At 42.7% G+C, this 24058-nt stretch overlaps 1 protein-coding gene across 3 annotated transcripts in view; it reads left to right on the top strand.

The window, feature by feature from the left end:
• TRIM37 (tripartite motif containing 37) overlaps positions 1 to 23501 on the top strand; it is a 32132-nt gene extending 8631 nt beyond the window's left edge. The window contains exons 8-25 of one of the 3 annotated variants that reach the window (XM_074845308.1): positions 1523 to 1590; positions 3792 to 3916; positions 5052 to 5102; positions 5551 to 5632; positions 7156 to 7232; positions 7711 to 7890; positions 8642 to 8756; positions 8986 to 9198; positions 11709 to 11845; positions 12547 to 12644; positions 14060 to 14260; positions 16336 to 16647; positions 17891 to 18019; positions 18988 to 19165; positions 19850 to 19968; positions 21601 to 21714; positions 22541 to 22625; positions 22866 to 23501. In XM_074845308.1, the coding sequence (XP_074701409.1) occupies positions 1523 to 1590; positions 3792 to 3916; positions 5052 to 5102; positions 5551 to 5632; positions 7156 to 7232; positions 7711 to 7890; positions 8642 to 8756; positions 8986 to 9198; positions 11709 to 11845; positions 12547 to 12644; positions 14060 to 14260; positions 16336 to 16647; positions 17891 to 18019; positions 18988 to 19165; positions 19850 to 19968; positions 21601 to 21714; positions 22541 to 22625; positions 22866 to 22869 (2288 nt within the window). In that variant the 3' untranslated portion in view covers positions 22870 to 23501. Of the gene's footprint in view, positions 1 to 1522; positions 1591 to 3791; positions 3917 to 5051; positions 5103 to 5550; positions 5633 to 7155; positions 7233 to 7710; positions 7891 to 8641; positions 8757 to 8985; positions 9199 to 11708; positions 11846 to 12546; positions 12645 to 14059; positions 14261 to 16335; positions 16648 to 17890; positions 18020 to 18987; positions 19166 to 19849; positions 20469 to 21561; positions 21715 to 22540; positions 22626 to 22865 lie in introns of those variants that run through there. The other 2 variants (XM_074845309.1, XR_012625750.1) reach the window with 2 other exon arrangements.
• Positions 23502 to 24058: the final 557 nt, after the last annotated feature.

Raw genomic sequence — 24058 nt, 5'->3', positions numbered from 1 at the left:
TGAGGTGTATGGTGAGCAACAGTTCAGATCCATACGTATAGGCAGTCTGCAAAGGAAGAACGTGGCATCTGGAATCAGCTGCTAGTTTGGCTCCTGACACTTGCTAACTGGAGACTGGTCACTTTAGCTCTCCTTTGGTATGAATAGAGGTGAGAAGACAGGTGTACGCTTACACATGTTGAATCTTACAGAAGCAACACTACTAAAAATGAAGTGTAGCTTTTGAGGAGAAGGACATAATATTCCTCAGCTGGCTATAACTCTGTGCATGCTTTGCTCAGCTGATTTTGCATCTGTGCCTTGGTTGTTCCGTGCGTGCTTTCTTTTCCATAATGCATTAATAGGAGCATAGTAAAGATGGCATCTTGGGAGATCAGTTTCTTTAGACACTCTTGAAATGTTAAACTTATGACCTTAGTTTTGCAAGGTATGCAACCAATAGATCAAAGTACCCAGACAAATAGGTCCTTGACCTTGTATCTATGTACTTGTTTTGGAAATAAAAGTAAGGCAGTAAAATAGCTGTGCTGAAATTGTATTTCTGATGCTTGAAATCTTGATGCACAGACATACACACGCCCTGCCTCTCCCTGCCACCCACCCAAAGAAAACACAAAATGTCCATGCCTGGAAAATGTCCTTAGCTTTAATAAAGCTTGTTTTTATTCTCTTAGTTCATTCCATTAAAAACAAAACAACATAATAAATATATATTGGCTTATGTTTCAAGTTTCCCTTCAAATTCATGTCAGTACTTCAAAATCTTTGCTTTAAGTTAAATCCAGGATTCATATGTTCATACATATTTTGTGTCTATATTGAATACAGTAATCAGTCACAAGATTTGTTTTAGTGTGTACTAATTAAAGATCAGCCTTAAAGCTGTGGTGGAACATCTTAATTATTTGTATGTACAGGTTAATATTTTGTCCATGTGACACCTTTTTTTCTAACAACTGCCAAACACTCCTCAGGTATGTAATGTATGATGGGAGACAAAGTAAATCCCCATGATAGAAAACAGGCAAATATAACTTAGTTTTTTGTTCTTTCTTGTCATGATCTTCATGCCAGTTGAAATGCACAAACACATTTAAACATTGTTTGTTCTTTTTGGTAAAGAAAACACTTAAACATCAAAGTCAAGAGAAATGGTGGCTTTTAGGAGAAAAGTGTCAGCTAATATAAAAGAGATGCTTGTTTGGAGTGAATTCAGGGAAGTCAAACCTGCTTTTTTTTGCCTAAAAAGCACCCCAGAACAACAAATCTGCCATTTCTGGAACACAAGAGTGTTTCATTACTGTCTTAACCTCAAGCGAGTTCTTCACTACAGCTCTAATTAAAAACGTAGGCTTGCTTTTAAAATGTTTTCTCAATCACCCTAGGTATATTTAGAAATCCTTTACTTTTAGTAGGTTCTGGGGCAGCTTCCACGGGGGGGGGAAAATTCAGTTTCTTAAAATCCAGTGAGTGTGTCTTTTTTTTTTCTTTCTTTAAAGATGTATTATTTTCTTTTAAACAGGTCAAAAGACATCACTCACTCAAGAAACCGAACTTCTGGAATCCCTGCTTCAGGAAGTAGAACATCAGGTGATTATGAAAAGAGCTGAAATACTGTTACACAGATCCTTCCTCAGTCAGCCTTTTTTATTATTTTATTTATTTTTAAGCTATTAATTGATGGATATTTCCTGAGGGTATCTTTTCATTTAAGTGGCCTTAGGTTGCACAATTTCTTTGTAAAAACAAGTATGCCTTCTAGAAATAATGAAAGATGTTCTGTTGCTTGAAAAACTAGTACAGGGTTTAGTAGCAATATCATATAAAACTACACAGTTATGTGTTTAAGGTAACGCAGCATTTAGATGGTGTGGGTAGATTCTGTTAGTTCTGCTGCTGCCAACTGCATATGAATAGTGGTGGCTATAAATGGAGAATAAACAAAAATGTTCTGTTTCTCTTTGTGCTTTTGAGGAAAACTGAACTGGTTCTAGCTCTTTTATTCCTGTCCACCTGTCTTTCCAAGAAGATGACGTGGTATCACTTTTTTCATCTTGCTTCTAGCTATTGAAGTTCAGCTTTTGAAAGTGAAATACTCAAGTTCTGCAGAGCTTGATTGTACTTGCCCTGAACAATTTCTGCTTGCTCTGAGGAAATGGAAGGGTTTTCTTCCTTCAAGCATTACTGTATCCAGTAATTTTCTCTCAGCAGAATTTGACATTTTAGGCTGGGGATGAGGGCTAAGCCTCTTTGAGCGTTGCCCCTTGTGCTGTATTCCTTTTTCATTCCCTGCACTGCTTCTGATTCAGTAAGAATGCTAAGCTGGCTTTATCACCTGATCAGCGATTATCATGTTCTCCTTGCACTTAAGTTAATTATTCCATACCTGTGATAGAATGTCTTAGTTGAAGAATCGAGGACATCAGGAGGATGAGTGCTCCTGCATACTATGCATCAGCATTTTTTTTTCTGTTTGCCGAGAGCTCTCTGTGTATAGATCATTCAGAAATGACTTCTGCTGCAGCCCAAATGAGGACCTTCTAAATCCTGAATAGCAGTGTGCATGCAGCTCTGCAGATCAGCTTCTCTCTGGCAGGAAAAATATCATGGCAATAATAAATCGGTGCTAGTGGAACATGACAACTTCTCCCTCCTAAACAGGAGGAAAAGCTTACTAATTAAAAAAAAAGATGATGTGGACATCTGGCAACTGCATAGGTCTCTACTGCTTATTTAAAGTCATTATGTATGTCTTTGTCAAGAGAGGCTTTTGACGTATTATTTTTGTGGAAGTAACAGAAATAATTGAAGATAGCAAAAATGTGACTTTAAAAAATGTACATTAGTCTCACATAAGCATCTCAAAGTTTGAAATTAGGTCTAAGATATGTTTTTCCAGTGTTTAAAGTCTAAATAAGAAGCCATATTTATAAATAAATAATTTTATAAAATAAACATTTGTCTCTGTTAGTAAAGAGGTTTAGAATATAGAATATTAGCTATTCAAGGAACATACCAGGTTAGATATTACTATTTTCTTTCAGCTTTTGAAAATACCTTTGTTATTCTGGAATGAAGTGGGTTGAAGTGGGTTTTCTGGCCTCCTGTTTAAGATAACGTAGGCTTTGTGCTGTTCACATTTGGATAAACAAAAAAAAAAATACAGTGCTTGGCAGTACAGCAGTAAAGGAGTAACTAAAACGTAAAGGAACTGTCTAATGTCATGGGAGCTTGTATCGCTGTGTTGTGATGTATTGAGCAAATTATCCCAATGTCTAATTAAGCATCCTTTCCAGATTGATTTACATTGTTATTCTTGCCTAAACAGTAATAGATGTGACTTTGTATTAATCAGACAGTTTTTATATAAATTAGTTTAACCTAAGTGAACTACGTAGTAGTTGCTGTAACTTTCATTGTAGAATTTGACAGTCTTAAATATTCAGGACTTCCCAAATGGTTTGTGCAGGCTTTGGAGTGAGGCAGAATTAGAATACCAATTTCAATTTCCAAACAGAAATTTTAGAACACATAACTGTTGGCTATCATAGGCAAATTCTTAGTCTTAACTGCTGATAGTTTCAAGGGAAATAAAACCCAAACAAACGAAAAAAACCAAAACAACCCAAACCAACAAACCTCCAAGCTTCATTTTACATTGCCTTGCGGGTAATCTTTCTGAAGCTGTGATAGACATGCAATTTATTACGTTTAAAAACAAAAGCAGTCAAAACCTGTGGTTTCTACTAATGATATAAGGATTTTTTTCCTTATTCTTTTTTCCCATATAGTTACGATCGTGCAGTAAGAGTGAGTTAATATCCAAAAGTTCAGAGATCCTGATGATGTTCCAGCAGGTTCATCGGAAGCCTATGGCCTCCTTTGTCACTACTCCTGTCCCCCCAGACTTCACAAGGTAAGCACTGCATTTCCTTTTTGCTGTAGTTTGAACTTGGAATCCATCTCAGTGAGGAGGAGTCATACTTCAGCTATATGAGCAGTGGCAGTGGTGATCTGTGGGGTAACACGATTTGGTCTGTTTCTGTGTTAAACGTGATATCTCGGGCTGAATTTGGGTCCAGGCTTATACACTGAAAATGATAAACTGCTTAACTTACTCCTCCTAGTAACCTATACTGCAAGTAGGCTTTTCTGTTCCAGCCGGGCTTATTTTCTGTCTGTAGTCCCTGCTGGGAAGTCAGGACAGTGGGTTCCAGCTGACAATTTTTTTTCTCTTTTACACTCAGTTTACTGATTTGTCCTTTTTCTCTTATTATTGGGTCATTCAGTATATAATTGCAAGCTCTCATGAGATGCCTCTGCAGGTCACCTTAATTCAGAATATACAGCCAAAATCACTTCATAGCACAATTCTTCCTAAAGAGAGTGCTGCTAGTGCTGGGTTCTGAGGAAGACTGTTGAGAGTTTAGGCTAGCTGGCTGAAAAGCATCTCCAAAAAACTGAAAGTAGGAGAAATCTTAAAAGAATTGCTCAAATAATTCTGTGTTCTCTAGCAAAAATCGGTTTGGCTTGCTTTTAAATGCAGTCTCAAAACTATTTTCCTGACACATTTTCTGAAAAGACTAATTAAATGCCTCTCTGAGGAAAGCTTAAATCTGAATGTTCATTTTCCAATGGCAGTAAGGCATCTCCTGCTCTGAAACACAAACCATTTAAGCTTTGTGCTTTCAGCCATGCAATAGTTTCATCCTTTCTAGAACTATCAAGGAGTCTTACATTAAAAATTCACCATATTAAGAGGTTATTAGCCATCACAGGTAAAAAAAAATATTTTAATCCTCTTAACTCTTGGTTGCTTTTCCCTTCACACAACATAAAATACTTGTTTTATTGTGTGATATTACATGGAGAGGTTCTGGGGAGAAGGCTTATAAATGGAATTTTCAGAACTACTGAAAAAACCCGGTGTAGTCCTGGTGAATTTTAGTGGCTCTGGTGACCTAAATCATCTTAAACACTTCTGAAAATACCAAAAGTTGGGATTGTTAATATCATGTTACTCAACTCTTAATTATTTCCCCCCTGCCCAGTGAATTGGTTCCAGCCTATGACTCAACTACATTTGTCTTGGAAAACTTCAGGTAAGAATGTATCTTATGTTATTGTGTATATTTTTGTGAAACTTTTGGGAAGCTTTTTGTGTGTGTTCTGTACATCAGAAGTATTGTTTAGAACACAGAATAGTCTCTAAAGAAAACTGTTAGATATGAACTATAGGAATTCAATAAAAAAAAATCTCTTGTTTACCAAGTGAACAATTAACCCTTGCTAAACCGTTTGCCTTTATCACGGAAAATCTTTTTAGCTAACTGCTTATTTTTCTTTTTTTAAAAATACTGGATAATTTTGCAAGGAATACATATATTTGTATGGCCACTTAACATTTTGCCTGGGCCTCATGCTGCTGCACGCTCTGTGCAGCAAGAAGGATGGATCTAGAGTGAGTGCAAGTGTGTATGCAGCTTGCTGTTTCATGGAGGGTTTTGCTTTGTCCCATTAGCAAATGTTTTTTTTCTTCTTTCTCAATAGTACGTTGCGTCAGCGAGCAGATCCTGTTTACAGTCCACCTCTTCAAGTGTCAGGACTCTGCTGGAGACTAAAAGTTTATCCAGTGAGTTACATTTTCAACTAGAGTCATTATCCCATCCAAAACGCTTCTCTTGTAAGGAGACATCAGTTAGTCTCTTCTCATCTTGTGTATAAAAAGCTGTATGACAAGAACATAATAATGTTGTAGAGTTGGTGACCAACCTTTAGAGTGTTCCCTCGCTGCCTCCAGATATCCAGCATGAACATTCTCAGTATAGTTAATCAGGTTAATTTAAAAGTAATTAAAAATGGATCTTACCAATATGCCATAGGAACTTTCATAGATTTTTTTTTTTTTTTACCCTTTTTGTCTGAGTGGTTTTTGCAGATGTTTCTTGCAGAACTGAGGTGTAGAATAACTCACCCTATTTATGTTAATAAATAATACTTATTTGGGAAGTTGGGAGGAGGACAAGGTATTAGTTGAAGGGGAATCTGTTTTACTGTGCGTCCAGTTCTCAGATCCTGACATTAAAACGTGTCTATTGTACTAATGTCCTGTCAGTGCGGTGAATATTCCGATTTCTGAAGCAATATCTTTGTTAATGTTGGAGTGTTGACCCACAGGGTGTGATCTCTGTACAGTTCACTACTCTGGTCAGTGTTTCCAGGAAGCTCTGGCTGCTACTGCAGCTGTGTTTGGAGAAATACGTGTTTAGTGGTAGACCACAAGTTTTGTTTGTTGGTGATTTACCTGACATCTTCAGAGAAGTGGATTAATCCGTTAAGCCCACGTACGCCCAGAATTGTATTCTTGCAAGGCAGAGGTGGACCCCTGTGTAAGTTTTCAGAGTATTGTAAATTCAGGATTGCCTATGTAAGGTGTGCTGTCAGAAGGCATTAAAACTTATTTTTTAAATGGTAAGTTGGAATGTTTCTTCAACCTAGAGGATTCAAGTTGAGCCATTCTTCATCCTTGATTAAGGTGAGTGTGATGGAGGTTTTGCCATATTTCGTCTTGATTTCTGGTGACTCTAATGTTTCTCAAGTTAACTGACCTAACTTTTTCATGTTGCATGTTTTTTCTAAAGAAATTGCTCTTCTTTCAAAAGTAGCTTTGAAATGCAGCTGTATGTAAAATATTTCAGAACTAATGTTTTAACCTGAGCTGGTTTCGCTTTGAGAATTTGAGAATTGGACTGTAATAAACTGCTAAGTAGATTTTGAGCTTTTTTACTGCTTTTTCTGTATGTTAAGTAAATGTTTTTCCTATGCATTGACAAGCATTTGTCTATTCAGTCTTCCACTTAATTGAACCCCTAAAATGTTAATAATTAAAGCTCTGTTTAGAGATTTATATCTGAGATACCAATACTAGACTGCATATGTGCTTCCAGATGCAAACTCCATGTTGATTCAAGTTACAGTAAGAGTTCTAGGTCACAGAAGACTAAAAATCAAAATTGTAGCATACAAAGTAGACTACTGCTGCAATTTCTTTATTGATTGAAGCTGTTTTCTAAACTTCAAGGGTGTATCAAGGTGTTTTGTTTTTCTGGCTTTTGCTTTTTTTAATCAATTTATATCTCTTTTATCTATTTCAAGGATGGAAATGGAGTAGTACGGGGTTACTACCTGTCTGTGTTCTTGGAGCTGTCCGCTGGATTGCCAGAGACATCCAAGTAAGCAAACCTGTAGTAAGAGCAGCTAATTTTAATTTTTTTTTCTCTGGACAGAGCATCTGGAGAGGTTTGTAAAGAATGACCTCAGGTTCTGTGGCATTGCTAGGGACTGATGCAGAGCGCTCTTGAAAAGAATAGTGAGGCTTCTGTCGTCCACTGAGCTTTGAATCGTGCCCAAAGATAATATTTTAAAGTTGTTACTCAGTGGCTTTTTTGAGCTAAAAAACAAGCTGGCAAAACAACTGATAAGAGTATCTGTCTCCTAGTATTCAGTCCTAGAGTTGGTTTACCACTCTACTCCCTGTTATTACTTTCTTCCCCCTTGTAGTGCTTGTGTACGTGTTTGGTAAAATTTTAAGACTGACTCACCTCTTCAGCTGGGCATGCTCCCAGGAAGCACAGTTCTGTTAAACTTGATGCTTCAACGATTCTGACATCTTCATTTTTGTATTGATACCTGTGATCTTCCCCTCTGTAGGTATGAGTATCGTGTAGAAATGGTTCACCAGTCCACCAACGATCCCACCAAAAACATAATCAGAGAGTTTGCCTCTGATTTTGAAGTTGGAGAATGCTGGGGTTACAACAGATTCTTTCGTTTAGACTTGCTAGCCAACGAAGGCTATTTAAACAGGCAAAATGACACTGTGATCCTAAGGTAAGGAAGACAACTTAGTGGGGCTCTTTTCTGCTGTTGTTTCACAAAGTGTCACACCTACTACTGCAATAGGAAATAATTAAGTAGTTGAATTTAAAATAATTGTGACATGTTTTGTCATAAGTGGATTTCACTGTCATAAGCTTTAAAGAAGAAAATGTGCTGAAGGGAGTTGTGGAAACTTTAAGTGTATCTCTTTCTTTGAGAAGTAGCTACACTTGACACTAATAATTCTGGTTTAGAGATCTGTAGCAAACAGAACTAAAGGAAAAGGGTGTTTTCTCCCCCTCTTTAGGAACAGTTGTAGTGAGCATAGGAGAACTTTGGGAATAAAGGAAGTCTGTAGTTTAAGAGAACTAATGCTGTCAATGGGAATTGCAATGGTATGACAAAATATAGAAGCTTTATCCATCTGCTTCAAATATTCTCTGTCCAGCCCTACCGTTGCTCCAGTTCAGTGCTTTGTAGTGTGTGTTAGTGTTGGTTTGTGAAGACAACCACCTCTCATGTAACTGCTTCTCCTACAAAATACTTGCTGTTGCTATTCAGGGCATCCAGGATACTGAGTGTAGAAGTACATGTCGTCTGTTAAATGTATTTCATGACTAGATTTTGGGTTGTACAATGTTCTTACGCAGCGCGTTTTGGATTTGGGGCGGGGGGGGCGGGGAATGAAAACCAAACATACCCCCTGCCCCCCCACTCCCCCCCCTTCCTTCAAAAAAAAATCTTTTCAAATGTTTCTTTGAAGGTTCCAAGTGCGCTCGCCAACCTTCTTCCAAAAGTGCCGAGATCAACACTGGTACATTGCTCAATTGGAAGCAGCTCAGACAAGTTATATCCAACAAATAAATAACCTTAAAGAAGTAAGTGGGATGTATATTAATGTAAAATCACCTTTTACTGACCAGTAATTACCTGTTTTAGGTTACAGTGTTCATGTTTGACAGTTGTGTTCATTTGGGTTGTATTGGTAGTTTGATATTGGTGCTATTAAAATAGTATGTATGCAACTCAACAAACTTACTTGCTTTGATGATGATGCTCCATTGTCATCTTCTATATGTGCTTTTGTGTATCCTTCTAATATTTAAGAGGCTTGCGATTGAACTTTCCCGGACTCAGAAATCACGAGGCATTTCACCTCCAGACACTCATCTTAGTCCCCAGAATGATGATGGTCCAGAAACAAGATCAAAGAAATCTGGACAAAGCACTGAAGTGCTGCTTGAGAATGTTGCTGCTCCAGGATTGGTGCGAGATAGCAAGGAAGAGGAGGAAGAGAAGATCCAGCATGAGGACTTTAATGTAGGAATTTTTTTTTTTCCTGCCTCTGTTATATGTGTAGCTTTTTATGATAGGATAGCAGTAGAAACATAGGTGAACTTCTGAACTGTAAATTAGATTTATTATCCTCTGCATGGAAATAGTAGACTTCCGGAGGGCAAACTTTGACCTGTTCAAAAGACTGTTTGACAAAATCCCTTGGGAGGCTGCCCTGAAGGATATGGGAGTCCAGGAAGGCTGGACATACTTCAAGAGAGAAGTCTTAAAGGCACAGGAGCAGGCTGTTCCTGCGTGCCGAAAAGCAAGCAGGCGGGGAAGGAGACCAGCCTGGCTAAACAGGGATCTTTGGCTGGATCTCAAGAACAAAAGGAGATTCTATGACCTTTGGAAGATGCAGTGAAGCTATGCAGGGAGAACATTAGGAGAACCAAAGCGCAGCTAGAGCTCAACCTGGCTACAGCTGTTAAAGATAATAAAAAATGTTTCTATAAATTCATTAACAACAAAAGGAGGATTAGTGAAAATCTCCCTCCTTTATTGGAAGCAGAAGGAAACATGGTAACAAAGGATGAGGAAAAGGCTGAGGTGCTCAACACTTGCTTTGCCTCAGTCTTTAGCAGTGGAACTGGCTGTTCCCGGGACACCCAGCTTCATGAGCTAGGAGATGGGGAGGGGAAGCAGAATGGGGTCAGCAGAATTAAAGAGGAAGTGGTCAGAGACCTGCCACACCACTTGGATGCACACAAGTCTGGGACCAGATGGGTTACACCCAAGGGTGCTGAGGGAGTTGGCAGATGTGCTCGCCAAGCCGCTTTCCATGATTTACCTGAAGTCATGGCTAACTGGGGAGGTCCCATTGGACTGGAGGGTGGCAAATGTGACACCCATCTACAAGACAGGCAGAAAAGAGGATCCAGGGAACTATAGAGCTGTCAGTCTGACCAGGGTACCAGGGAAGGTCATGGAGCAGGTCATCTCGAGTGCCATTAAAAGCCATATAATGGGCAACCAGGGGATCTGGCCTAGTCAGCATGGGTTTATGAAAGGCAGGTCCCGCCTGACAAACCTGATCTCCTTCTATGACAAGATGACCTGACTATTGGATGAGGGAAAGGCTGTGGATATTGTCTACCTGGATTTTTGAAAAGCATTCAACACAGTTCCCCATAGAATTCTCATAGAAAAACTGGCTGCCCATGGCCTGGATGAGCGTGAGGTCTGCTGGGTCAAGCACTGGCTGGCTGGATGGTCCCAGAGAGTGGTGGTCAGTGGGGTTAAATCCAGCTGGCGGCCGGTCACAAGTGGTGTTCCTCAGGGCTCAGTGTTGGGACCATTTCTGTTTAACATCTTTATTGGTGATCGTGATAAGGACGCAGAGTGTATCACCAGTAAGTTCGCAGATGACACCAAGTTAAGCAGGAGTGTCGATCTGCATGAGGACAGGGAGGCTCTACAGAGAGACTTGGATAGATTGGATCAGTGGGCCAACGTCAGTGGGATGAGCTTCAGCAAGGCCAAGTGTCAGGTCCTGCACTTGGGCCACAACAACCCCCAGCATGGCTACAGGCTTGGGGAGGTGTGGCTGGAGCTGTCTGGAAGAAAAGGATCTGGGGGTTCTAATTGACAGGCGGCTGAACAGGAGCCGGCAGTGTGTCCAGGTAGCCAATAAAGCCAATGGCATCCTGGCTTGTATTAGGAATAGTGTGACCAGCAGAAGTAGGGAGGTGATAGTCCCCCTGTGCTCTGCACTGGTGAGGCCACACCTGGAGTGTTGTGTCCAGTTTTGGGCACCTCAATACGAGAGAGATCTCGAGGTGCTGGAGTGAGTGCAGAGGAGGGCAACGAAGCTGGTGAAGGGCCTGGAGAATAAATCCTGTGAGGAGCGATTGAAGGAGCTGGGACTGTTTAGTTTGAGGAGGAGAAGGCTGAGGAGACACCTCATCACTCTACAGCTCCCTGAAAGGACATTGTAGAGAGGTTGGTGCTGGTCTCTTCTCACAGGTGATTAGTGACCGAAGAAGAGGAAATGGCTTTAAACTGCAACAGGGGAGGCTTAGACTGGACATTAGGAAAAAAAATTTCACAGAAGGAGTGCTCAGACAGTGGAATAGGCTGCCTAGGGAGGGGGTGGAGTCCCCATCCCTGGGTGTGTTTAAGGGTCGTTTGGATGAGATGTTGGGAGGATGTGGTGTAGGGGAGAACTTTGTAGAGTGGGGCTGACGGTTGGACTCGATGATCCCAAGGGGCTTTTCCAACCTGAATGATTCTGTGATTCTGATTCTGTGATATGACACACTTGAGAGAGATGATGCTAATAGATCCCACCACAAAAATGTTTCCAAGTTGCAGCTGAAAAATCCAGCTTCTCTGTTTGTTACCAACCTTTATTGTGCTTTGAGACCCTCCGAACTCCCGTGTGATAGTGTGACACTCTGGCGAGAGAGAGTTTCTGTTCATAGCTTTTGGTGAATGCATTAAAGTGCAACGAAATGTTTCCTCTTATAAAAAGGCTTGCTCTGTTTTTCCTGTAGCACGAGCTCTCTGATGGTGACTTAGATATAGATCTTGCTGGAGAAGATGAAGTGAACCACCTCGATGGTAGCAGCTCTTCAGCTAGTTCGACAGCAACTAGTAACACTGAAGAAAATGATATTGATGAAGAAACTATGTAAGTACCTCAAAATGCCTTTCAGATCATCCCCTTGCTTCCCAGGGCAGTCACCCTAATGCCCATGGAAACAGATTCATTTGCTCTATCGCAATTATGGTGCGTGGGGGATTCCAGCACAACATGGGGGGTGTTTCCTGTACTGGAAACAGCACGAACTGATGTAGTTAACATTAAACGTTGAATTTTTGGTCAGCTAGTTACTATCTTGCTGATCTCTTCGTTTATTTTAGTGTTGTATTCTGTCTTTGACAAGTGATAGCCTGTGAAGGTTCTTTCCCAAAACACTATTAAGAAATCTGTTTCTACACTATAACAGAAGAGAGGTTTGGTATTAGGAAGTGTTGTAGTAGTAGGAGAGTGATAATAAGGACAGTTACTTAAACTAGAGAATTTAAGGTTCTTAGCTGAGACGATGTCAAATCCTAGAATCTTCATTAAAACATGAGAATGTGTTGTAACACGTACAAATATAGAAGTGTGCAGGATCAGATTTTACAGTCTAGATACGTATGGCACTTCTGGACTCCTGGTGAGTGAGTCAGTCATTTAATTAACACACTTGGATTTGTTCAATTTGTGTAGCTTGGAATGCAGAAAATACTATTTATGTCGTTCAAGGTATGTGCTATAACATTTACCAAGAGCTGAAAAAACCTAATAATTGTATTTTCCTTTTTCCACCCCAATCGTCTCCTAAGGTCTGGAGAGAATGATGTGGAATACAGCAGTAATATGGAGTTGGAAGAAGGCGATCTCATGGAGGATGCAGCAGCTGCTGCTACTCCTGGAACATCAGGTATGAAAACCAGCCTTCCGAAATCCCATATATGCGAAACGCTGCGGGATTCCTTCCCCTGTTCTCCTTGGAAGCGACGCCAAGCTGCGCGCTCTGCAGGCATTTCTATTTTTGGAAGTGCTGCATCATGTGGTTTGTACTGATTATTGCAGTGTAGCAGAAACATTTCATTGGCTCAATAAAAAAAAGGGGGGGAAAAAATCTTCTGAACGTGTTTGATTAAAAATGATGCTTAAGTTTGGAGGGAGGCTTTTCTGCCTCTTTGAAACCCCTTCCATTCTGCTCAAAAGTAGCCTGACAAGCAATTTTTAGTGATGCCTGTGCGGCCTCTGAGTGTGTGACGCGTCCACTTAGGTTTTAGTGTGCTATAGAACCTGAAGTACATGGAGGGAGTGAAGTAAAGGATCCTTATAAGTCAAGCAGATATATATTTTAAATGCGATAATGAAAAGGCTCTTGCAGCCTAGAGATGGCCCAAATTAGCCATAAGATAATAAGATTCTGAAAGAAATGTATGTGTATGTAATATATTTATTTATGGCAGAAACATCAGAAGTGGCATTCACTGAAAGTGGTATTTATGCTGCTGTGAAAGTCTGCTAGTGCTTGAAAGACAGAATTCCTCAACTGTCCTGCTTTTAGCTGCTGTTTCAAAACTACTTTTAATTTCTTGTAAGCTAGGAACTTGAGGGACATGTCTGTTTCCTTCTGCAAGGGCAGCCTTTAGAGTAGGAGCACAGTGGCTGTGGAAACATCATTTATTTAGAAGCTTTTAGAAAGTAATTTTTAACAGCATTTGTAAAAGCTGACACAGTCTCTTCACTTGAGCTTCTTGCATCTACCCGTGTGTGCTGTTTTCCAGTCTGAATGTTAGTAGTGTCACCTGTGTTCTACTAAACTGTACAATTTTAGTCTCGCAGATCTAACTCTTTCCTCTGAAGATACTCTTCATCTTCTGAGTGCCTTGGCCACTCTGTAATGGGAACATCGTAACACAGAGCAGAACTTAACTGAAGTTCCCCCCTGCCCCTTAATCTAATTGGCAGGGTGGGACACCTAGAAAGTTCATGTGCACGTCTTTGGAATTAATGCTCTTTTGTATTGATTTGTTTACCAATCTATTTATTAATACATGTACATAAAAGGTGTGAAGTGAAATACTCTTCTAAATTTATTTTTTTTTTAATTCCTTCTTTTTTTTCCTCTGGTGCTTTTTGGCTTAAACATTTAGTTAGGAGCATTTCTGGTTGCTTTCAGAATCCATAAATCCATGAAATAATACTGATGTCTTGTTAAGTTTATTGGAATGTTTTCATTCCTAATCTGCTTGTTGAACTCTTGTCTTTTTATTTTTACAGGGAATAATGCCTCACTGTGTCCTGTACACACACTCTTTCTCTGTAACTCTTCCTTAGGTACTAGCCATGGCTACACCAGTGCAAGTGGAAGATCTTCAAGGCGGGGAGGAAGTGCCCTGGGCTCAGCAGCCAGTAGCAGTTTACTAGATATAGATCCCTTAATTTTAATCCACTTGTTGGATCTAAAAGACAGAAATGGGATGGAAAACCTTTGGGGCCTTCAGCCACGTCCACCCACCTCTCTTCTGCAGAACAGAGGTAACTGTACATCACACATCAGATGATTTAATTCCAACCTGGGAATGTCTGAGAATGTCGCCCCAGAGTTAAAAGCAGATTTGAGGAGGGGAGGGGGAAAAGCAGATGATGTCTGGGCTTCCATATCCTCATCTGCTCATCGGTACGCTGTGGCTTCCTGCCTGCTCCAACACATCCTTTGTCTTAATGGTTGACCTCAGCTTGAGAACGCCGGATGACTCAATGGAAAACAGAGGAGTGTATCAAGGAGGGTCTTCTCATCTTTCCTTGGGGGATGGATGGGGTGTCTGCTTAGTGTAGCAACATTGTACAGCTACAGTTCATGCGGTTTCTCTGCCTGCCGCTGTGGGGGATGAATGAAAGGCCCTTTCCAGAAGGGGTTGGCATTGAAAGACAAAACAACCCAACCCAGCCCTCTGCTGAGGAAGCTGTTACACCTCACACTTCACGCAGTTTGTACTCTTAGTGGCTGAGAGTACAAGCAGCACAGTGTGTACGGACAAGAAAATAAATCCTGGAAATTACTTTTGTATGAAAAAGGCATTTAGAACTGGACTACAAAAATGTCTGTGTAGTAAGGCTGGAAAAGCACATGGAAGCACTTGTGGGAGAAAAATGGATCAAAATGTCAGGAGCCAACAATAGTGATAGTATTTAAATAATTGAGGACTTGGAAGAGTATTTGTGGTTCCGTTAGGACCCTTCAACCAAAAACCACAATTAACTTCATGTGCAGCAAAAGCAAGATCACTGGTGATTCTGGCACCCGTGGCTATTGCTGAAGGTTGTTCCTTGTTTCTCTTGTTTTGTTAGTGAAGAATTAAACCTCAATAATACATTTATCATGATTAACATGGATACTTGGAACTAGCTGGCCCACTGCTGCAACATCTTATTTCGAGTCATTCTGAAACAACCATTTGGTGACTTAATAGAACAGAAGAGAAATAACGGTCCATTTGCTACAAATAAATGTCTGCTTTTGCTGCAACAATGACATTGGTGTTAATGAATCTAAAAGCTAGCTCAAACTATTTGTTCCTTTGTGATTAGCTTTTTAAATGTAGTCACATGAACAGTCAGATGAATTTTCAGCTGAGTGTAATCCATATTTCCAAAAATGGAAATCACTTCCCTGAGCCCACACAGGGGAGGCAGCACATGAGCTGTAAGTCTCAGCTCTGTTTTGCTTGGAGAAAGGCCTGGACAAAAGGACCTTCAGAGAGGGCGTTGCATTTGTGCTGTACTACTCGAGCAAGATCAAGCTTTCCTGGTGTGTTGAATGGTGTCCTGGTCATCTTTACTGGCCTCACAGCTGAAATCAACTATTTTGCTGAGGTTCCCTCAAGGTTTGACTGTTCCCAGAGCTTATTCAAGTCAGTCAACTAAGAGAAAGCTGCTGTTACGTTTGGAATTTGCCAGACTTCACCTCCTAAGGTGAAGGTTTCCAAGAGCTGCTCGGCTTTCTGGTTTTGAACAGCTGAATTTGCAGTGAAACACTTACAGAATTTATAACGCTTCAAATAGGCGTCAAAGTTGATCTAACTCCAGCTGAGCAGCATGGAGGCTTACGCGGGTATTAGCTTCTCAACCCGATCTTCTGGTCTTAAGTACTTTAGGGAATTCCCTAGTTTCAGATTTCTTTGAGTTCTACATGTTAACATGATATGTTGGTAGTATGAGAATCTTATACACGCACTCAACAAATTTTATAAAAACATGTAACAAATGTGACATAAACGTCAAATTGTGAACTCAAGCTTGTCTGACAATATAGATTAGTAGCTCAGTTGTCATCAAGACTCAGGAGAGTCTTGCTTCTTCCAGTCAGCAGGTTTTGGGGCCTCCTTCCATGACAGGCAGGGAGGGAAAACTTGTTGTCCTGGTAGCTGTGCAGTGCCTGCAACCTAAATATTATGGTGCCGTACCAGTGCAGAAGAATGCCTCCCTGGCCCTCATTTTTATAACAGGGCAAAAGGTAGAATTCTTATAGCTGTTAAAAACAGATGTTTGTTTTTATTTGAGAAGTTTTACTTACCTGTTTTGTTCTTTTTAACTTTTTTCCTTTGGTAAAGCATCATCCTATTCTCTGAAAGATCGAGATCAGCGGAGACACCAGGCAATGTGGCGCGTGCCGCCTGACTTGAAGATGCTGAAAAGACTTAAAACTCAGATGGCTGAAGTTCGAAGCAAAATGTCTGATGTAAAAAACCAGCTGTCAGAAGTGAGAAGCAGCAATGCTGGCTCATGTGATGGGCAGCCCAGCTTCTTCTCCATTGAGCAAGGTGCTTTAGCTGCCTGTGGAACGGAAAGCTGCAGCAAGCTGCAAGAAATAGGAATGGAACTACTGACAAAGTCTTCAGTTACCAGTTGTTACATAAGGAATTGTAAGTGCATAGAAAAGGGATTGAAATGTCCCCCTCTAGGGATGTCAGTTGTATAGGTGGTTTATATATCCAGGCATCTGGAAATAGACCTTTTAGAGTTACTCATACTCAAGTTCAGCTCTGCAAATTCAGAAGCGTAAAACCTGCACTCAAAGTAAGTAGATGTTACTGAAACTGGTTTCAGCCCTTCTTGGTAAAAGCACCAAGACTTGCTCCCCAACCAGTAACACACCTAATGCAGTGTGAATGTTCTGAAGCTGAATCTAGTATCGAACTGGTCCTAGCTGGAGGGCATTTCTTGTTGAGAGCTGCTCTGCATCTGGCTCATCCCACCTGGGGATGTTCATGGTACTTGCCAGTGAACAACATTTAAAAATTCCAGACTTCTATGCTTTAGTAACTTAAAATCTTGTTGAAATTCAAGTAAGCCAAGGTTTTCTCTGGAGAGACTTCATCTTTTGAAAGGTGACTTCTTTCAGAGGTGCAGTGTGGCATCTTTTGGCTGCCAGCACGAAGGCTGTGCCGGTGCTTTGTTGCTCAGATCCTGAATGAAAACACTGATTGCTAATCCTCTCTGACTTCCCTGTTGCCTGGGAGAGATGATTTTCCAGCCTTCTGGCTTTTGATTCAAGTTATTGCTTGCATTTTGGAGCCAGGATGAGTAAGAAGTGTGTTATAAACATGAGTGGACTAAAGAACTGGTAGACTAGTTCTATTCCTCTCCATCCCTTTCAATACTGACCTGCAAAGCCGGGCTTTTGCAGTGCCAGCAAAGGTCTGTTTTGCATTTCATCGCTCCCATAGAGCAGAGAATTCCTTCTCTGATGGTGCACATTGTGTTCAGGTTTGGAGCCCTGAATTGTGCCATCACTAAAGCCACGGAAGGATCAAGCGGCTCCATTGGAAAAATCTTTGAATTTAAGAGCTGAAGGGATGGGTTTGGCTGTCCTTGTCCTTTAGACTTGCCCGATGGCTGAAGGACTCTGGGTGATGGCTTTCTGAAGGATGCCTTAGTGTAAGGCGAGTGAATGTTACTTGTGGAGTCTCGGCCGCACGCGTGTATCTCTAATCTTCCCTCTAGCCCAGGCCTTTGACAGGAAGGCTGTGGAAGGAGTTTGTGAAGGATTGGGAGTTAGTGAGCAATGAGACTAATATGGAGCTTAATTCACTTAAAACAAACATAAAGACAGAATAGTGCAGCAGTTTGACTGAACACTTGTCACATCTTTAACTATTTTTGCAGCTGCCAGTAAGAAAAGTAATTCTCCCAAACCTCTTCGCTCTGGAGCAGCAGGTAGCCTGTCCTTACGGAGAGCTATGGACTGCGGGGACAGCAATCTGCGTTTAAAGGGAGACGGGAAAACTTCAGAAGGTAAACAAGGTCATCTTTGCTTGTGTGATGGGCTGCACCCGTTGTACAAAAGCTTTTCAAGAAGTCTTTTACTTGGCAACTGAAGTTTCCCTGAAACTTGACTGGATCCTTTCTCAAATCTAGTCAGTGCTATTGTGCCTCTGATAGCCGGTCTGCTGTGAAACAGTGCCACACAGCTGCCTTCCCTGACCCTAACCGTAGGTGCTACATGTTACTTCTGGTCTCTGAAGATGTTTCAGGAGCTAACTCCACCATGAAAATCATAGATCAAACAGTGCTGACCCAGGCTTAAATTGTGATCTGACTTAAAGGGAGTTCAGGAAGGCTCTGGATACGTGTGATGAAAGAACTGTATGATATTGCTGCTCCTGAGTTTTACGATGCCCTTCCTTAAGTGGAAATGAAGTGAAATACCTAGTACAGGAATTGGTATTTTGCCCCTCTCAAGTGTTCAGAGAAGGACTGGAGTATCACAATTGTTTTCTTATGATGCTAAATAGATACAGAAGGCTTGGGGGAGAAACTGGAAAATGCCATAAAGTCGTTACACAGAGTAACTGTAACCTTTGTGCCCGGTTCAGCCTTGTCCAAGACTAGAAAGGCGCAGCCATCCGACTGCGTCTGGGGAAAATGGCAGTGAAGTGGTTGTCTGTGGTACTAGAAGATAAACAGAAGATAAGTTTTAACTCCACAAGATGGGGAGGGATTAATCTGGATTTAGCAGAGTCTCCCATCCAAAATGGCAGCTGAGACAAGCCCCGTGTGTTCAGAGGGTGGGTATCGAATGGTACGTGTTGCCCATACGCTGACTGAAAATGAAAGGTTTTTGGGGTGAGCCTGGGGAAGGTGCACTTGTGCTTACGGGTGTCTGGGACCGGCTGGCGATGTAAAACAACTGGATGTTCAACCTTGGGAAATAAAACTCCTTGTGTTTTGAGTTTTTCTCCCTCTTCTCCCCGGTGGCGTAGGGAGCTCGAAGCTGAGTAGCCGGCATCACTCTCCCAGGCCCCTGGCTAACAGCTGCGCTTCCGAGGCGCTGCCTAAGCCGGAGGAAAGACCTTGTGAAGGTTCAGATTCCGATGTGGGAGTTTCTGGCTTAAATGGTTTAGCTGCTGTAGAGAAGACCAGAAAAGTTGGTGCTCTAGGGTAAGGGGTTTATTCTTTCTTTCCTCTTGTTATCTCCTCCCCCACCTTCCCTTGATCTAGAAAGAAAAAAATACCAATCTACTAAAACCAGGTGCTCGCAGCATGGAAGCGAAATTACTTTGAAGTTTAGTTGGTTGCTGCTGTTCCCTCTGGATATCACTTTTTGGTTTTATCACTAGGCTACAAGTCATCTTTTCTTTTTCTTTTTTGTTTTTTTCTTTTATTTTGATCAGCTGTGGATGTAGTCTGAAACTTTGATTTGAAAGGCAGGCCCAGTCTGTTTTCCCACCATTCCTTGCAAAATATCCTCTAACTGAAAGTTACCACTTTTGATTTCCTCATTTAAGACAATGTTTTTCACTGTGACTCTACTTCTCAGCAATTTCATAACTCCCTGTTGGCCAACTAAGCAAAGTGCAATGGAGCACTCAGTTGTGGGGTGGGTTTTTTTTCTAAATAGCAAGAGTCACTATTCTTGGAAAATACTCATCATAAACTTTTCCAGGTCTATTTTTTTAAGATTTTAAATATTTCTAAATCAAAGCTGGAAGCTTAAATGGGTACGCAAGAGACTTAAACAATGATTAAAACTAGATGTGGCACTAAAGGGATTTGTTTCCATAGCTGGATTAAAGCTGAACTTCTGACATGGGTTTTTGTATTTCTCCTAAATTCTTTCTTAAGAACAAATTCTAAAGGATGTCGTACAGAAGGAGCCCAGTCAGGTGGTGTGGAGAACAGCTCTGAAGCTGGTGAACGGCAGGGTGTGCTCTCTGAAGGTGCTTCTGCAGGGCCTGAGGAAGGTAAATGGGACGTTGTAGAGGGCAAGTGCAGTGTGATGTCACTCCAGTCTGTGATGATCCATTTCTGTAATGGAAATAGCTTGAAGAGGGAAAAAAAAAAACCCAACAAAACCCAAAACCTGTTTTCATGGCTGTTGAACTTTGCTGTAACATTTGGCAGCTGTAGCAGAAATCTGGCGGAGGAGAGAACACCTCTGTCACGGCTGCCTGGGGGGAAATCCTGACGTTATGGTGCAGCAGGGATGGGAAGACCTGACAGATACTGTTAGACGGTGCCATCTATTTCCCTGGACTACTGGTTGCTTTTTGTACCTCTTGATATGTCTCCAGGTCTCTGGTGTTCAGTTGTATGGCCTTGAAAATAATTTCTTATCTAATTAAAATAGTAGCCAGTGACCTTGGCTTTTAAGTCTTGTGCCTTCAGGGACAAACCACGTTGGTAACTACCTCCACGTCTGCACTAGAATCTCTCCAACACTTCATTCGTGTCGGGTGTTGTGGTACGTAAGCCAGTTTCCTTAGAGACTTGGAGGAAACTTTTCCCCCTCCCTTCCTGCATCCTTTCCATGCTGGAAAAAAAATATTATTGCCTTTTTTTTTATGAAAGTCCACGTAGAAGAGTTTTTCTTATCTTGCTAAAGCTCTCCTGCCTTCCACCCCTGCACTAATTTGAATTTCAATGACTGAATTGTAGCGCAAAGCCTATATTAAGGTGCCAGCATCCATCTCTATCTGCAGTGTGCAATATAGTGTAGGAGTTGGCATTTACAGAAGGTCTCTCAGTGACAAAACTGAATTTCTGCTCTTAGTCACTGCAGCGTGATCGTGATGCGCTCCTGCAGCTCTCCTATTATAGCGGAGAGCCTAATAGGAAAATGTTTTAAAAACTGAAATACTTCATTGTTAAAAACCCCAGGAAACAAATATTACAATTTTTTTTTTCCTTTCAGAGGAAAAACTACAGTTGAGTTGGCACCTCACTTAACTACTTGCTTTTTCTTAGCAATGAGTATCAGCTCTTAAGAAGTAAAAGAAGAGAGCAAACCCCTTTTGTCACCTACAGAAGGGAGAGCTGTGACTGCTGTCAATGCACACTCAAGGTCTGGCAAAACGAAAGAAGCCACCTTGATTATCAACAGCTACGGCTCTTTTTTGTAGGAAAAGCGTGGTTTTTTTGTGTGAGACTTGAGTATTGCTGCTTGAAGGGTTTGGTGGGTGCCTTGCTCCACGGGTCATACTACCTCTTAAAGTGTTAAAAAAGCAACTTTTATTGTGTGTCCTAATTGTGGAGGTCGGCTGAGCAGCTGGCAGGGGAGCGCTGCGGGGGCAGGAAGGGGCTGCGGCCACCTGGGGACGGGTTGGAACCGCTCCCCTTGAGCCGCGCAGCAAAGCTGGTACCCACTGTTCTGTCAGATTCCTTAGTGCTGTGGTAAATACATTTAGCTCTGAACGTGCTCCTTCTCTCTTGTTCCTCTGCCAGCTCGTGGTATTTGATAGTGGTAGCTCTTACGTGTGAAAAGGTTGAATGCTCCAGCGACGTGATCTTACTGCTGCTGCTTTTGCCTTGTGGGTCTCCTTGGGTTTTTTTTGCAGCTGGGGTGTGTCAGAAGCATGTCCTTCATCTCCTGCCAGGAATGAGCAGTGACAGTGACATTGAATGTGACACAGAAAATGAGGAGCAGGAGGATGCCGCCTCTGCCTCGGAGGGGTTTAACCACGCCTTCTCCGTCCCGTCCTCAAGCGAAGGTAGAGTTGCCCCTGTGAGCTCACCCCCCTGCCCCCCCCCCCCCCCCCAACGCTCCCCCACCTCTGCCCCAGAGCTGCTGTCGTCCCCCCGCTGCTGCGGTCTGATGGGGCTGGGGAGGCACTAAAGCTCCAGCAAGTGCCAGGAAGATGTGGAACTCCTCTCCTGGGATCCTAATTAAAACCAGACTAAAACAGGAGAGGGGAACTCTTTCTAGGCTTGAGAAGTCAGTTCAGGTGAGGCTCCCAGGGAGTTGTTGGAAAACCCACAGCTCTAGTTCTGACCTGGAACTCCCTGTGTACCCGGGTCAGCGCTGTAACTCGGAGGTAACCGCTGCCCGTAGACACGGATTCGCATCCTAATTGGCAGGAATGTGCTCTGAGGCTTCAGTGTAGTTTCAACAACTCATCTCCTATTTCTTTGAGAAGCTTTAACCTTCTGATCAAATTAAAAGCTGTAGGGTGACAGCTGATGCCAGGTGAAGTTGACTTTTAGCCTGAATAAGCATCCCACAGGGGATTAGCAGTGTGGCCTAACAACTGGGCTCAGTAATTGGAGTTTGCTGCTTTGCCGTGTGTCGGCACAGGCACTAAAACCTCACGGCTTGTCAGAAGAATCAGGACATCGCTCATATCTGTGCTTGACTTAGAGGTATCTTTAAATTTAAAACCCTGGGGCTGTCTTAACTCTGTGTCGAGCCCACCGTGTTGCACGACGTCAGGGCCGAAGCACGGTGCAGCGGGCCTTTGGGTGCGGGGAGGGTGATGTGCTGCCTCCCGACAGCTCATCGGGTGAAGGTCACCAGGGTCTTGTTTGGTTTGTTCACAGCCTCGGAGCGGTGCTCCATGTTCCCGGAGGGGGATCAGGGTGGTCCCGACGACCTCGGCTTCGTGGCTGGAGAAGACGGCACCAGGTAATTGTAACCGTTGGCCCCGGGGGGACCCCAGGGCTGCGCCTGCCACCCCTCTGAGGGCACCCTCGGACATCCCGGCGTGCGGAGGCGTACGTGCGTGTGTAAGCGTCGGTGGAAAACTCTGCTTGGATTTAAGTACCCGGTGAAACATTTCTGACTCTTAAGGTTGTAGTTGCTTGAAGTCTTAAAACTCTGGCGGTGGGAGGGTTTCCGATGAAAGCTGACTTTGTTTTGGAGCAGATAGAGAACGGGCTCGGGGCCTGAGGACCTGCCAGCTCGGGGAGAAGCGGCGGTTTGTTCACGGGAGCTTAGCCCAGGGCGGCTGGTGGTGGCTGTGTGTGTGCTCCGTTCCGCCCAGGGCGGTTCTTCAGTCGTCTTAAACCTGTTCCTGGGGCAAAGTGACCTTGGAAGGCCTTACCCTAACACGACATTCCTGCATTCTGGCTCCGCCAGCCTCTCAACAAACATCCGGAAGGTGCTGGAGCCCTGTCCCAGGCTCCGTCCTCCTGCGTCGTTGGTCTAACGGCACAACCTGGCTGTGGGGGGCTGAGTCCGGCGGGTGTGGTGGAGCACGGGCGGGGGTACAACAGCCGGTGCAGCGGTTGTTTTCCTCAGTCTGGTGGGGACCAGCTGAACCCGTTGCCAAACTTTGCCGCTGTGTGTTGTGTTTTGAGCTGCTAAACGACGTGTGAAGCTACAAAAGCTGACCGCCGGGGTAGTGACCAAGCATGAGTAACTGTAACCCAGAGCTGTCCTTGTCGCAGCTGCCTGTACTGACGTTGTTCTTTTCTGTCTGAACGTTCCGCAGTGTAAGTGCTGTACAACTCCTAGTTTGAACCTGTTTGCACTTTGTTAATAAAATGAATGTTGAAAGCTGCTGTGAAGTTCTAGATGTTTCTGTGTGAAGGAGTAAAATGGAAGCGCCTGCCCATCAGGGCCTTGCCCTGCAGCACCACCTGCTCCTAGAAGATCTTGCTGCTGTACACCTGTCCTTTTTTTCCCTGAATTTTTCAATGAAAGCGCTTAAAATCCATCTGGGATTTTGAAAGCCAGACTAAACCCTTAAATCTCATCTATTCAACTAGGAATTGACCTAATTTTACCCAAAGTTGGTTGCGTGTGTCTCTGCTCCAGCTGCGGCGCCCGGACGGTGGCCTGGGCCCAGCTGCACGCGGCGGTAGCGCAGTGTGAGTGTTTACTCTTGTGCAGGGCTGCGTGTTGATTATTACCCACAGCTCAATTAGCAGTAATCACGGAGCTCTGCCTCTTCACCACTTGCAGATGCTTTACTTTGGATAAGAGGCCCGAGCTGAAGGGAGTTATTTTGATCAGTCCCAGGAGCTGTTCTGGGGTTCGTGTCCAACCTTTGCAGGGCCAAGAATGGAGCCTCACAGAGAACTAATGTGCCTACAGCCAGCTCTTAAACAAGAGGT

Source organism: Strix aluco, chromosome 19 (assembly GCF_031877795.1).
Source record: "Strix aluco isolate bStrAlu1 chromosome 19, bStrAlu1.hap1, whole genome shotgun sequence".
In the NCBI taxonomy this organism is placed as follows: Eukaryota; Metazoa; Chordata; class Aves; order Strigiformes; family Strigidae; genus Strix; species Strix aluco.
This window is presented reverse-complemented; position numbering and strand designations above follow the sequence as displayed.